Here is a 16,267-nt window from a genome sequence, read left to right on the forward strand (position 1 = left end):
AGTGCTGTTATTAGGTCATGTGGAAGGAACATGGGAGTTGCAGTTGTACAGTTTATGAAGGATTAGGGTACTGTATATAGTTATTAGGTTTATTTGATACACAAACGAGTTATTCTGTTGCCTATTTTATTTGGAATACATTTTTTGTGAGTATTTTTTTGCTCTCTCTGTCCCATAAAGTAATGTGTATGACAGTGGTAGATAAATTTCCTCTGTACTTTTCTACTGTTCACTTTATTTACGCTAGCGCTGCTGGCTGACAACTCTTCTCTCTGTTTTTCCAAGTATTCAGAAAATGAAAAGGCATATAGATATTATTCTCATTATTGTAAAGACTGAGATTCCACCTGAACATTGAACAATAACATCTAAAGAAAGCAGATCCAATTACTTATCATAACATTACAAATTTATTAAGTAGATTGTTTCACTTTCAAGAGGATGTATTTTAGATGAGCTTTGCCGTTATCAAAGCAATCTTTAATGTCATTTTTTTATTCCTTCTCCAGATCGAGCGGTTAGATGTAAGCAGCCTAGCACAAACGTCTAGCGCAGTGGCCTCAAGCATAGACTGCAGCATCAATGCAGACTCTGTTGATGGAACACCAGATCCTCAGCGTACGAAAGTGGCCATCACCCACCTGCAGCAGAAAATACTGAAGCTGACAGAGCAAATCAAAATAGAACAAACAGCTCGGGATGACAATGTGGCAGAATATCTGAAATTAGCCAATAATGCTGACAAGCAACAGAGTGCCCGCATCAAACAGGTCTTTGAAAAGAAGAACCAGAAGTCTGCCCAGACAATCCTCCAGTTGCAGAAGAAGCTAGAGCACTACCATCGGAAGCTACGAGAGATTGAACAGAATGGCATCCCTCGACAGCCCAAAGATGTCTTGAGGGATATGCACCAGGGGCTAAAAGATGTGGGAGCAAGGGTCACTGGATTCAGTGAAGGAGTTGTAGATAGTGTTAAAGGTGGACTTTCCAGTTTCTCCCAAGCAACCCATTCAGCAGCAGGTGCTGTCGTCTCCAAACCCCGGGAGTTTGCCTCGCTCATTAGGAACAAGTTTGGGAGTGCAGACAATATTGCTAATCTGAAGGATGCTTTGGAAGAAGGTCAAGAAGATGGGAGTGGGGGAAAGACTTTAGGCATTCATAACTTTCAGTCAAGTCCAAAATATGGCAGTGAGGAAGATTGTTCCAGTGCCACATCAGGCTCTGTGGGGGCCAATAGTACCACAGGGGTCCCTGTGGGAGCGTCAAGCTCCAAAACAAACACTCTGGATATGCCAAGCTCAGGTTTTGATACAATACTGCATGAGATTCAAGAGATCAGAGAGATGCAAGCACGACTGGAGGAATCCTTTGAGACCCTCAAGGTTCACTATCAGAGGGATTATTCCTTGATAATGCAGGCTCTGCAGGAAGAAAGATACCGGTGAGCATTTAGAAGTCCAACATTTCACTGATACTACTAACATTAAGGCACATCCAGAATAATCTGGATACATAATTCACCCATTAACAATCCTATCTTTCTTTTACAAATCATCATTTGGCTGATATGTTCCTACCCACCCCTTTCTTACATGCTTAAGTTTATTTTCACCCCTAGTCTTCTTGCTACATATCATGACACATCAGTTCTGAATCCCTGTCCTAATTTTTGAACTTTTTGTAAGGCTGTGCTACAGTTTCCCATCCCATTCCATAGATCCAGACTTGCTGAATATGGAATTTTTATGCACAGCCTTTTCTGATTACCTTTGTGCATTGAGGATTGAGCGAGGAGAAAGCCTGCTAAGACATGGATATTGAGTGCTGTAATGACTTGTTTGTGCTCTCAAAATGTATTGCACGGGTTACAACATTCCATTGAAATAATGCCTCTGTAAAGGTATGCCCTAGTTCCAGGCACACCAAACATTAAGGAATATTTGCTCTTGCACCTTCAGTATTTATTACATGTTGAAAACAATTAAATTCTGATATGATATTAATAGCATTTCTTCAGCTTTACTCAAACTAAGCATGAGTGGAGCCTGCTCCATTGCGCAGTAAAAATTGTTCAGAATTTTTTCTTTTACCATGTTTTGTAAGCTCTTCCTCGGAGGCTAGATCCCTAGAAGCAGTACTGTTGAGCTTTGGCTGGTTCTCTGTCTTCTCCAGCTCTTAATGTAATATTGCACTGATCCATTAAACTTGATGCTGTTTTTCATTATTCTTAATTATGAGAAAGGTGTTTAACCATGCAAATAAACTAGTATGGCTAAAATACCAATCTTAAATTGAGTGCTGAGGGATTAACAGGATCTTAGCCATTCTCATTTCGGTTTATTAGTTATTGACAGTCTTAGCTTCACAATGCTTACATTCCTTAGCAGCATAAATCAGCTTTATGATACAGCAGTACATTGTCACTTGATGACCTTGACGTAGGTACTCTAATTTAAAAATAAAAATATCCTAAGTCATTTCTGTGGTGTTATCTAATTGTAGAAACATAGAAACAGATTGAGTCAGAAGGGGTCTCCCGGGCCATCTAGTCTGACCTCCAGCACCAGGCGGCTCTGCTCACAACATTATACATGCTAAAAAATATTATATAGCCAACCATAGCAATTATGTGTTACAAATAGTCCAATAAACCCGTCTGAAGTTTGGTAAAAACTAGAACTGAGTCAGTAGATTAAGTGGTCCTTTGTATTCCTTGGACAGGCAGAAATAAGCAGGTCCTCTCAATGTCTAAAAATCTGCATTTGGAGGGATCTGAATTTTTTCCACCAATGTGTCGCACAGCTGGGCATATGAAGTTGTCTTATATCTACTGGGCCATCTAACCCTGCTAATTGCTCATAGAAGAGTATTAATTTAACAGTTTTGGGGAGCTCTGTTCCTAGGAAAATTTGCCTTCTCAAGACAAATCTAATAACCAAAACCAGGAGCCGTATAAACATTTTTCTTTTCAATTAGGAACAATAATCTAGCCTTTAATGCAAAGCAGAAATCTTGTTGTCTTCAGACTTTTTCCATCAGTGTGGAAACTTTTTTCCTGGCAGTTTTTATGTCACCATTCTAGGATAACAGATAAAAAAGAGTATTGTATCAAAAGCCTTAGTATAAATTACCTTTATTGCCTTTTCAGTGTGGTTAGGTGTTTTCCTTGATTCCAGGTTGAGAGATTAGTAAAGGTCATTTTAAAACATCTCACAGATAAGTTATTAGTCTCCTGAGAGAGATATTTCCAACAAAACACTGAAACATGGGACAGTTTGTTGAATACCACAGTGAAACTAGTATAGATTTCAGGCTACATGTTGCTCCAGTTCTGTGGATAAAAAATGCCCAAGTAGATTTATGATTCCATTTTTGCAATGGTGGGAAATCTGTCCCTGCAGATGATGTTGACTACAACTTCCATCTGCCCTAACCAGCATGTACAGTAAAACATCTGGAGGGTCATTTATTCCCCATTCTTCACCAAAGAGTTCAGATTCCTGTTTCTAATTGGTTTTCTCTAACAAAAGTGTTTGTCTAGTTTGTTTGTCATTCCATTTTGCTTGTGGCCTGCCTTCTCCCTGGCACTGCAGTTGGTTTTGTGTTCACTGGATTTTGTAGTTGCTAGAGCAGTCTCTCCTTCTGATTCTTCTCCTCTCTACCTCCTAGACACCTTTTAAGGACAGTATGATTTCTGCAAGTTACTTCTTTCCTGTACAGTAATCCTAACATGTTGTTAAAAGTTAGGCAAAAGCTGTGCTGGCTGCCTATTGGACAGATTGTGTGGCCTCATAGTCCAGACAGATGAGCCACTCCTTTTAGTTCTCTTTGGCAATTCAGCTCTACTTTCATCTCTGTCTTTTTGTAATGGCTGCTTTATCAGCCAGATCAAACTCCAAAGCAAGCTCTTGCTTATCAGCTTTTAGAATGATGTTTATGGGTTAAAAAAAAAACTTCCTGCCATTGTAAGAGTTCAAGTTGAGTCTCTTGTTACAGTTCATGTCCCACTGCAAGCTTTTTTTTACATTTGCTGTAGAAGTACTAAGAAATATGAGGTGCAAAAAATTACACAGTTCATTTTCTTTGTACCTCAAACCACCAGTTTTCACAAACCACACTGAGCAACTCAACTGAGCTGTTAAGCTGCATTTGTTTTATCATTTTTGAAAGCTTGGAGCTTCAAAATCATGCTGAACAAAGTGGAACTGTAGAACAGTTATATGCTTAAGCTTACAGCCTAAATCTACACAGGAACATCCTGTGCCACAAGCATTTTCTTTTATTTATTAAAGTATGCAATTGCAGTTTGGAAATGGAAGAAACAGAAAGCAAAATGCTGAATTTGATTAATGCCTCTTGTTTCTAGATCAAGGCATTTGGTTATAAAGAACTGTGGCAGCACATTTCAATTAACTCACTGCTTTATGAGTCCTTTAGACTTTATAGCAGTGGTTTGGGAGCTGCTTTCCCATGGTTTCTTCCCACAGTGCTGCTGTGGCACCTGAGGATAACCTTAGATATCACACTGTTCAAGACAAAGCAGGGTACTGCATCAGAAACAATATTTTTGCCTTACAGTGGGTTAAATTTTCATAAAATATAAGGCTCTTTACAGCTATCTATATAAACTCGATTACCCAGGCTGCACATACCCAACTAGAAGACATAGTTAAGTATTCTTGCTTTCATGTTTAGAAGAGAGAATCATAAGCTCAATAAAATCATAAATAGTAATGGGTTTGCAGAAATTCTATTTAGCAGTAAACTCCATTGAGTTCAAGCAGACTTATTCACAACATACACCATTAGCTCACATTACTTTATTTGTTTTATTTAATGAATGTATATATTCAGTAATTTTTGGGTAGTTCATGCTTTAGAAAGAACAGAATAATTCATATTAGAACAATTAAAAATTAATACAAAATAGTAGGCCTTTGCCTGGCACCAAAAACATATTAATATAAGCACCAGGTGAGTATCTCTGGAAAGAGATTTCCCTGAGCAAGCACCACAAGCTAAGTAATACTTTGGTGGCAGAAATATTTTATATTTTTGATCTGTCTGTGTACTGTTTTATAAGAGCCCTGTGAGTCAATGTACAGTCCCTGTAGAGAGACTAAAATAGGAAATGTAGAAATGCTAGTATTCACAACCTATTCCCCTGGCTCTCAGGATGGGGACCTTTCTGCATCATTTATCAGAATGTACTAATCCATCAGTATAAAATGAAATCAAATATCCTGTTAGCTTCCTTGTCTACGGGCAGCAAACTAAGAAGGTTCCGTAAGATCGGTGGAAGGTTTCCATTCATAGGAGAGACTTGCTGGCTTTGTAGAAAAACACGAGGCATTGGAATAACTCCTGGATCTCTCGCCCTCCCCACCAATTGCCCCTTTATTTGGTTGTGCATGTGCACCTCATTGTGCCACTGGAGAATGACCTGGTAGCAGGAGGTATGAGCCCTCATACCAAAGCAGGGATTAGTTGTGTGGGTGAAAGGGATACAGGCAGAGCTTGTTTCATTTCAGTGAGCACAAAGGTGAGTGGCAAGGGAACCAGTGCCACATCCTGACATCCCTTGGAAATGGGAGGCAAAATCCCCTGGGGAAGTGGAACTCCTCATTGCTTGAACATGTTGGGACCTAAAGTTTGAGAAACCCTGAGTTTAACTCATGGTTCCCATTGGGTGCCTTTCAATGTTACTTGGAAGGTTAGAGAAAGCCCCAAATATCCTGCAGCACAATGTGCTGGGATCATGGCCCAGCCTTCAGCTCCTTACTTGTTGCAGCTTCCAAAAACTCACAAAGGGCAGATTGTGGAGAATCTGATTTAGAATTTATTTTAAATAGCCGCAACAGAACAACATTAGAGTTAATTAGGCAACCAAGGGTTCCTGTTCAATATGTAGTATTATAGTTGTGCAAAATTACCCGGTTATGTTTAGCCCTGTGTCGACATGCTTATGGATGGCATGTGATTTGTAGCTGGATCCAAAGCCTTCAGAAAAAGAAGCATATCAAAGGCCTTGAGCTCCCATCCTGTATTGCTTTATTTGTTTGATAAATCCAAATTGGCTTCCAAAAATGTTCACAAACTATATTCAATGTTGTGCAAGTGGACTTCAGGTCTTATAGTGAGACTTTCCCATCGTCCCCTCCCTCCTGCAGTTCCTTGAATACCCTAAAACCTTCTCTAGAGGACCCCTTAGTCACATGAAGGCCAGGGAAATGAACAGGAGAAAGAAGATTGGCTCCAGTGGTATATGCCATTCTATCAGCAACAAGTGGTTGTTGTCCATTAAGCACAATAAAAATAGTTCAGATTACTAAAATCACTACTATTGCTTCCTGTTTGCAGAGTCATTTTGTGACCTGCAAATGCAAGTACTTTCTCATCTCTCAAAGATTTTCTGAGTTTATAAAGCAGGGAAAGAAATCTTATTATACAGTAGCACTTACCTCTGAGTTAGAACCTCTTGAATCTGTCTGTAAAGGAATCCTCTTCTTCCTGGGAGGAAACAACACTTGGAAACGATCAGAGGAGCCCCTTTAAAATGGGGTGAAGGAGTTTTTAATGATGCAACATTATACTCAAATATTCTAGCCTGATGGTGATGCTGACCTGAAAAAGCCAAGGATTATGGGTCCATTGTAAGCATGTTTGCATAGAAGTAAACCTGCAAAATTGTTGCACTATGCTGTAGACATACCCACTTTTTAAAAAAGCAAACAGACATGCACAATTATAGCATATACACGCACAAAAAAATGGGATGCTGAAATGGTGCTGAGAGAGGTGTTTCAAGATGTTGGGAGAATCAGGGAAGGAGAAAGGGACAGTCGTCCCATTTAACTATGTTGTGCCACAGAACAGTCAGTGCACACAGGGGTGCAGTTACACACACGACACACACATGCATGCACTCCTAGATCCCTTGAAGTATGGACCAGCCAGTGGGAATTCCACTTTCACCTTCCTAGTGATTGGCCGCACTCAGAACCCTTCACCCCAAAGCACCTTTAATTTCTAGACAGAGATGCCAGGGCTAAAACATCTCTGATAACTCCACCTGCAGTCTTTTCCTCTCATCTTTGGAATGGGGGCTGCCTTTTTAAGTATTTATGGAAGTACATTATGCACCTCTTGAGAGGCATTTTAATATATTTTCATTGATACAATCCAAGGTTGAGACTTGGCACAGAAAACAGGTGCCAGGGTTGTACACAAATTTAGCTCTGCAATAACATTCCGTTTGGTTTGGCATATGTTCCTAAAGTGGAAGGCATAGCGCCAGCCTCTTTCCTAGGCTGCAGTTCTCAACATTTTCAACACATTATTTATGTTTACCCTAGTTTAGGGATATGGAATAAACATTGTAAAATCCTGATTGTAACTATGCAGACTGTAAGTTGGCCAGTAATTGTTCTATATTTTCCTTTGAAGGAAGCCAAGCAAAATAGATTATTAAATAATGGCTTTAGCTTTTGGCCCCTTTGTTCTCTTCCCACATGTATTAGAAACTCTTTGTACTGTTTGATCTTGATAATTAGCAAAGTACTTACATCACTACAATTAATTGTTTGTAGAATAATTCTGCAGTTTTAGATCCATTGCATCTAAGGATGTCTAAATTACTGCTGCGTTGTTGTTGTTGAGTCTTTGGGCCAGCCCAGTATATTGTTTTAGAGTACTTTTAAGCCCTGCAAAAGGGTGCAGGAGAACAGGGACAGTCTGGGAAGACCATAAAGCAATCACAGGTTGAAGCAACCAATTACCAGAGTTCTCCTTAAGCCTCCGAGAAATGCACTGAAAGGCAGGTAAAATACATTGAAAATAAGGCAATAGCCACGTTTCTCTGTTCCAGATGTGAGCGGCTAGAAGAGCAGCTGAATGACCTGACTGAGCTCCACCAAAATGAGATTCTCAATTTAAAGCAGGAGTTGGCCAGCATGGAAGAAAAAATAGCTTATCAGTCGTATGAACGAGCCAGAGACATCCAGGTTAGTGCAAGTAGTATAATTTTCCACTTCGTAAAAATAGTGTCTGTTGATGCATATTTCCCAGAAATGTGGTTTATATTTGGATCTCCTTTAAAAACAGAATTGATTTGGTGTGTTCTAAATCCTGAATTACTTTTATCTCTATTTTTCTTACTAAAGAAGAAGGCATTAGGGCTGTTCACATCACATGGCAGACCAGCATGGGGAACCCATGGTTTGTTTTTGGTTCTGTGAGAGTTATTGGATGTTCACATAAGTCACTTGATTTGCACTGCATGAGAAGCTTGCATGGGGTTGTGCATGCAGTTTGGCGGTTGTGAGCATTGCAGTTCACTTAAGTTAATCCCCAATCAACTGAAGTGTGCCATCCAGTCATTGTTTAGGTGCACACAGTACATCAACCCATAGTGGTTCATTCGCCATGGTAGTTCAGCATGTTGTCTGAATCAAACACTCTTCCTGCAGGATGCTTTATAAGCTACCCTGATGTGGCTTCCAAACCAGCCCAGCTAGCCATGGCTTCTAGTAGGGACTGTCTATCAGACACAAAAGAGTTTAACCACAGTGCAAGATAAAAATTCCTGAGGGATTTTGTGAACCCGGCCATTGTGTATTTACCAGCACTGCCCTTATTAAACTCCTGATAAAGACAAAGCTTCTATGTAAAACTTCTTTTCTTTGCTGCCCAAGGTTCAAATGAGAGCTAGCTTTTGTCTTTGGATGAAGCTGTAATAAAGATCCTCATGTACTGGGACCAAAAGGCTGCACCCTGAAGGATGAGAGATTTTGATGGTATTGTTCTCAGAAAGCTGATGGCAGGAAGTGTCTGTCACTAATTTTAATGCAGTTGACCCCGATGTAAAATTAAAAACAGTAGCTGGCTTTGTGCATCCACTCTGCCCATTCCGGAAGCAACCTAATCGGTGCTGCTTGCCCAAATAAGGAAATATTTTGACAGAAAAGTTTTTGGTCTGGGTGAATGAAGTATTTAAAGTTCAAAAGTCTGGAAAGTTGGATTTAGAGAATTGCAGCTGCAGAGAAAATAACCTAAGCAAGCTCCTGTGCTCAAGCCCAAGGCTGACCACTATTGAAGACCTAGTTGTAAGTAGCACATTCACCTAAGCACTGGCACGCCAATGCTCTTCTGGTAACTTACCAGCAGCCAGGATGCCCAGTGTTTGGGGGAGCTGATTAGGCATGAAGGCAGCAGACCTTTGTGCCTAGAAAGTAGGTCTACCAAACCCAGCTATCCCCCAGAAAGGGCCGGGGGTGGGAGCCGAATATACAATTTGAAAGGGTGGCTATGGCCTTTCCTGTCAAACTGCTCCCTCCCACAGTGGTTTTTCTTCATGCCAAGCTTTGAGACTAGCAGTAAATTGAACCAGGAAAAATGCAGCTGAACAAAGAGAGATTGTGGAGGCAAAATCAGTTTAGACCTTCTTTAAATCTCTCCTCAGCTGTCTTAGAAAAGTGATTCTTAAGAGGTACGTATCAGGTGCAGCCAACAAATGCAGAGCTGCCTTTGTCTGCGCTCCTGCCCTTCTTCTGGGAGTGACAAGCACTTCAGCCACTGGCCATTGGGCAAATCTGGTGATTTGCAGTGGCTTTGCTTGCCGTGGCTAGGGCTCCTACAGCCCCTTAGGGGCAGACTTATTCGTAACCCCCTGCCTATCCCTACTACCACTACCACTATAAGGCTAGGCATCTTCATTACTGATATGACAAGAGCAGTTCTTGTTGTTTTGATTTTGATTGATACTCAGATGCAGATTGATCAGGAAATGAGGGAATTTTCAGTGTTGTGGTTGCACCAGTGACCTAAAATAGGTTTATTTACACCAGTGGCACTGTTGCTACATCAGCATACATGCATCAAGAGTAGAACTGTGACAGAAGTCCTTATACCACAGAATGCCACCATAGTTGCTTATCAGGTATATGAAACACAAGCATTTTTCAAGAAGGAAAATGGGCAGGTAACTGAAAATCATGCAGAAACTGGTATTAGTCCATTCTCTCTGCAAGGCAGCAGCTCCTCACTCCACCCACAAGTAAAGACCCCATGAGAAAACATGAAGTGGAAGACACCCAGTGCTTGCTGCTGTTGATCATTGCTGAGAGTAAATTAGGGTTGGGCAACTTCTGGCCTTCCAGATCCTTGGACCTACATCTTCCATGATGCCCCACCATTGAGTGCATGACCAAGATGGGTGGGAGTTGTAGGCCAAACTTTTAGGAGAGCCAAACATGCTCACCTCTGGGCTGAACCACAATCACTGTGTTCCTGTAATTCACAAAGCACTCTGAAGCATTGCAGTAAATAACTTCATATACACAACATTGTAAATGCAGGAATCAGCAAACACCAGCACAGGATCCCCTACTTATTATTAAGACCTGTTAAACTATGCAATTCAGAGAGGACTGTATTTTTGCTGCAGGATGTGAAACAAACAGGAGCTACTCACGCCCTGTGGAGTGTGACCAAGGCCCCAGGAATGCCAGAGGCACACCGCAGTATGTTCATCAGGAGCTCCCAGCGTGTTTAAATGAGGATGTGCCAAACCCTCGTCTTCATCATTACTGTGTCAGCCACCCTGGGTGCTTGCCACTTGATCTCATGGTCAGCAGACTGGAGCAATTCAGAATAGAATCCGGGCTCTCTCCTTTTCCCAATGTACTTGTGTACAAAAAGCATGTATACAGATGAAATGAAATGCAGTGCCATTACTGAACTATTCTCCTTTGCTCAACAGGAGGCACTGGAGGCATGTCAGACCAGAATCTCTAAGATGGAACTGCAGCAGCAGCAGCAGCAAGTTGTCCAGTTAGAGGGCCTTGAAAATGCCACTGCCAGAAACCTCCTGGGCAAATTAATCAACATCCTCTTGGCTGTCATGGCTGTTCTGTTGGTCTTCGTCTCCACCGTGGCCAACTGCGTTGTCCCCCTCATGAAAACTCGCAGCAGGACGTTCAGCACTTTACTTGTGGTGGTCTTCATTGCCTTTTTCTGGAAGCACTGGGATGCCATTACAGGCTACTTGGAACGGTTTTTTTCACCCCCTAGATGATATCAAGAAGAACTGGCTGTTGCCCCACCCACTCCAGCTTGCTCTGGCCAGTGCGCGTGGCAAAGCTTAGTCAGCTACTCCTTCCTCTGCTGAAGTTTTAAAGGTGTCAGAGTGTGAATTTGTTTACAGCTAAAATAACGTTTTCTCTCTACGAGACACATTGGCAATAGCGTTTTTTAGATTTTATTCAAGAGCTCTTTTTTGGCAGAAATCCTGGATACTTTTTATGTAGCATGGTTCTCTTTGGATGCAAATCTTAATATTCCTTAAGTGTGTATAAATAAAACACCAATTTGGAGCACACCAATGGGCAATTTAAATTATGGCTCAAAACTGCTGTACTAAACCTGTTGGGAAGAGGAAAAGACAATTACATAAAGCATAAAATTAATCTAGTAAACAGCGGTACCGTGATGATCCCATAATGCTACTGTGAAACCTAACTACATTCCATGTCCGAATGTAAAGCTTCAAGGTGGCTTTCTCTAGTTGAAGACCACTGTAATGCATGGAACTCCTTGGATCCGTTGCTGGGTTTGCTGCTTCCACTAACCTGGCATCCACCGTTTTTCTATAAGGCCAGTTAAACTTTTTGGCTTGGTATATGAAGTGGATGAGTTACACCATACACAGTTACTGCACAGTTGTACTACAGTATTTTGAAGTAGCCCTTTAAATACTTTAAGCAAAAGCCCTTGGTCGCACTTTTACTGTTTTTTAATATATGTATAGTCACAGATTTTAAAATCCAAATGGCATACTTGAAGAGTGTAATACTCAAACTCTCAGTGCTTCCTTATTGTTTCTAATAGGATTTTTTATTATTCTTATTGGGGGTTATTTTTGAACCTAGTGGTTGGGAGGGTCATCACCTTTTCCCCTTTAAAATAAAGAAGTGATGTTCTTAAATGAAGATATGTGTGAATAAATGTGAGCTGTCTTGTCCTGAAATAGTTCTGAGGAGGGCAGAAAATAGCTTCTAGTGCATTTAAATGCAGACCTATACAGATGTATCGGTGTCCTCCTTAACTTACAGAATGATGCAGCATCATGAAAAGAGATCCCCTTTCTCCTCCTATCAGTCTTCACATAGTTCCTTTTTATTTTATTGGGAAGGGAGCAAGGAGTGTTGAAAAACTCTTCCCTGGATCTGCTGCATCTAAACTTGAACATTTGCATGAGGGTAAGAAAATCTTTGTCTGAAAGGTAATTTTTTAACAGCAACTCAGTGAGTGAGCTGAAGTTCTGTTCTGAGAAAAGCAACTGGTACTTGGCCATCTTGATCTCACTGATAATACATAGGACTTAAACTTTCCAGTTTAGGCTCCTGAATACCAAAGTTGGGATTGTAACTGGGATAATCTGCATCCAGTCAACTTTGGGTCTGTTCAAAAGGTTACCTTGTGTCTTTAAGGAATGAGTCAATGCTTGAGGAAACATCAGGGCAAAAGTCCAGTCCTTTAGATATTTGCAGTTAATTTATTATTCAAATAAACCCCTGATAATTGAAGCCAAAGTTGTCCTATTAGCAAACTAACAGTTTGGTGTTTTTCATGTTTAGACACACACACACACACACACACACACACAAACACACGGTATCCTACAAAATCCCGTTTGAGTTCCCTGCCTGATCCCGTTTGAGTTTATCCTGCATGGTATGTTACAGAAAGAGCCTCTTTCCCTCTGCAAATAATAACACTTGGTACAGCTTTCTGGGTGGCTGGTCTTACAATACCAAGAAGTGGGGAAGACAGAATTGCCAGTGGCTTGTGCTGCTTCCTCCTGCAACCTTGTTACTGCACATTGCTTTGCTTCTGACATGCAAACAGGAGTTCATGCAGATGCCCCCACAGAGCTTGTCCTGATCAAGACGTGCATCAGAAGAGAAGTGGGATAAGGAGCAGCAAGATGTACTTGTACTTCTGCTTTCCCTGCTTTGGAAAAATGTGAACTGGTCCTGCGATTAAGAATGTCAGTTAAATTTGTGACTCTTTGGCCATACTGTCACGTCTTTCTGCAGCTTTTTTTAGTACAGGCCTGTAGGGCTGGTATCTATGGCATTCAGAGTCATTCTTAATTCTAGTTTCCTGTTTTCACTGTTGAAAAGAGTGTTCTTTTAATATTGTGGAATTCAATGACTTACAGTAATGTATCCTTGGCTAGTGTTCTGTCCAGGACTCGAACAATGCCTAGGTGACCTAAGATGATTTGGAACAGGGAATGCAGGAACTCTTGCTGTTAGGACTTTGTTCTTTAGAACTATGTTTCCATCTCCTTTGCATTCATTAATGAAACTTACTCTTTTGATTGGTATCAGCAAGCACTGGGAACTTTCCCTCTGCCTAATCATAATTCAAGAGATTCAGCAGATTTCCAGTACCACAGCTCTTCCTGGATTCAGAGTCATCATATGAATAACACTGAGCAAATACCTGCTTGTCCTTCTAAGGAAATAAACTGCCAGTTTCAACAGACTCATGCCAAAAAAAAAAAAAAAAAAAAATCCCCTTTCCTTATCTAGAACCGGTTTGCTAGTGTTCCCATTACCTTTTATCTTGATCTGCCATGACAAAACTCTGTTGAGATTATACCTGCTGTGCAAGCAATATCACAGAATCAGAACTATAAGCACCTCACTGTCCCTCCTCCTTCCCTCTTTCCCAATTGTTATTATGACAAATTAGCTAACCAGCAAGGGCAGGCTGCTGGCTGCAACATGAAGTGCTTAAAGTGGGTTTTTTTCCAGAAACATAGACCCTGCTACCATCCTAGGATCATTGAAAGTACATAGAATTCACTATAGATAACTTAGCCAGGGTTCAAGTCAATAGAAAATACATGATATATGAGCACTGTGGTAGTCCTCAACAGCTAAAGTCTAAAGGGATGTTTTTATTCTTCCTTTGTTCCTATTAAAAAATTGGCTACAACTTCTTCTGGCTAAATAAATTGTCTTGTTTAACCAAAGGAAAATAATTGATGGAACCCCCAGTCTCCAAAACTTTTCTGTTGAAGGGCCTTTGTCTTGTCATTACAAGCCATTCTCAGTATGTTTCCAGTTTTAAACATTTGCTGTCGATGCTGTGTAAAGTTGCATCTAGTCTGTTGACTATCCGAATATGATTCTTGTGTTGTCATTTTCCCTTTTTTGCTTATAGAACATACATTTCCCCCTCCTGTTGGTCTGAAGGGCTGTGACTATATCAAACTGTTTAACAAATGTTAACTGTTTGAAAATGTGAATCTAGCTTTAAAACTCCCATTCCCTTTGCAAGTGCTGTATTCTTTCTCTTAAAGGTGAAGCATTCCTGGATGTCTTCTTAAAGGCGGTGTCTGCCAATGAGTGCATGTGTGTGTATGTAACATTATTATTATTAGTACTACTACTACTACTACTACTGGTATGGCCCTCAAGTTGTGGAATTTTCCACAAAAGTTCCTCTTTGGATAGGATGACATGTTTAATGTATTCATCATATATCTGGTGATCACAAAGAGGACCAAATGTAGCAGATTGCTTCAGTGGAAAGGAAAATAGATATATGAACACACTTTCTATTATTAGTAAGATATTTTGTCCTTTCCCTACTACCGGAAATATTTTTGAAAGGACTGAAGTGACTAGTTAACCATGTTTATAATCTTTTTCTTCCTTTCCTCCCCTGCAAAATGATACTGAGTATATTCTGAGTATACACGCCATGATGATATTGAGCATGTTCACAGTAGTTACTTAATTGGTTTATTCCAACCTTGTGGACACCTGAGAATCAGATTTCATTGGGGAGTTTTATAGGTTGATGCACTGGCCAAAAGGAGGCAAATTCTTTCAACTATTGGAGGGGTTGGACCGTGGAGGGGTAGGACCGTAGGAACAAAAGTTGCAAGCAGTACGAACAGAAGCCAACTGATGAAGGCAGGTGGCTGGGTGCTTATCCTGGTGGGGTCATATGTTGGTCCTAAGAATTTTGAACGTGGCTAAAGAGGTCTACATGTGTGCGTGTCAGTGTTGTGTATGCCAGGTGGTGTTGTGCATTAGTAGGCAACTGACATAGTTGTAAGTGTGGTTTTTTAAAAGTATAAAATGAAAACTCACTTGCACGGGATGAAGAGTACAGAAATGACACTTGTGAAGGTAACACTGTAGTTTATAGATCTTTTAAGCTGCTAATTGTTGAGAGGGATTGACAATTGTCTTGTCTGGTAGTCACAGGCTTGTCTGTGACACATACTGTATATAAAATTAAATAAAAACCTCAAATATTAACTTCTGTGCAAGTTTGGTGTTTCGAACAGTTGGAAGGGGAAGAGAGTCACACAGTTGTCACACCTATGTGAATACAAGTAGCATGGTGAAATGTGGCATGTTTGGTTGCCCTGAATCCCCATGGGGAAAAGTCTGTTCTAAAGAATGGTCTGGGCAATCTGTACATGTTTCTGCAAGCTTGTTTTCAACTCAAATTTTCAATGTCATTGGCTGAACAGATCACTCCCTAAAATCCACATGTGCACACATATTTTGCTACATTGGCCCATTCAGCAAAACTACTCCAAAAAACAGAAGAGCAAGGAGGGGAAATTAATGGACTGAAATACTGGGTCCTTCCACCTTTACTGAAACAGAATTACAATTTCTTCTTTTGTATATCTTAATTCAAGGTACATACTGAAGATGAAACTCAAATACTTTGGCCACCTAATGAGAAGGAAGGACTCCCTGGAGAAGAGCCTAATGCTGGGAACAATAGATGGGAAAAGAAGAAGGGGACGGCAGAGGATGAGGTGGCTGGATGGAGTCATGGAAGCATGGGGTCGCGATGGGTCAGACATGACTTCGCGACTAACAACAACAATTCAAGGCAGCATTATCAAAATTGAGCTTTGTATCTGTGCTCAACTATTATTTCAATTTGTTTACTGCTACAATGGGTCGTACCTGGGCTTTCTGTGCAGTTTATACTGATTAAAACATAACATTCTATAATCAACTCTAAATCAACATATTCAAAACATAATAGCATAATCTAAATTTAAAAGGACAATGCATATTAAAATATTACATAAAAACATTAGAATAAAACCATTTAAACTAAAATCAACTAAAAACCAGAAATAGGGTCACTTAAATTCAAATTATTGCTATTATTAAAATAACTGGAGAAGAGAGATGTCTTCCCCTGGCACCAGAAT

General features: G+C 40.4%; 1 protein-coding gene across 14 annotated transcripts in view; it reads left to right on the forward strand.

Annotated features, from left to right (window-relative positions):
- Positions 1-15,344, forward strand: part of TMCC1 (transmembrane and coiled-coil domain family 1) — a 135,355-nt gene extending 120,011 nt beyond the window's left edge. For all 14 annotated transcript variants that reach the window (XM_044451387.1, XM_044451388.1, XM_044451396.1 and 11 more), the window contains 3 exons: positions 510-1,441; positions 7,868-8,003; positions 10,760-15,344. In XM_044451387.1, coding sequence (XP_044307322.1) covers positions 510-1,441; positions 7,868-8,003; positions 10,760-11,074 — 1,383 coding nt within the window. In that variant the 3' untranslated portion in view covers positions 11,075-15,344. The remainder of the gene's footprint in view (positions 1-509; positions 1,442-7,867; positions 8,004-10,759) is intronic.
- The last annotated feature ends 923 nt before the right edge of the window (positions 15,345-16,267 follow it).

This window comes from Varanus komodoensis, unplaced genomic scaffold, assembly GCF_004798865.1.
Source record: "Varanus komodoensis strain SLA01 unplaced genomic scaffold, ASM479886v1 scaffold6_2, whole genome shotgun sequence".
Classification (NCBI taxonomy): Eukaryota; Metazoa; Chordata; class Lepidosauria; order Squamata; family Varanidae; genus Varanus; species Varanus komodoensis.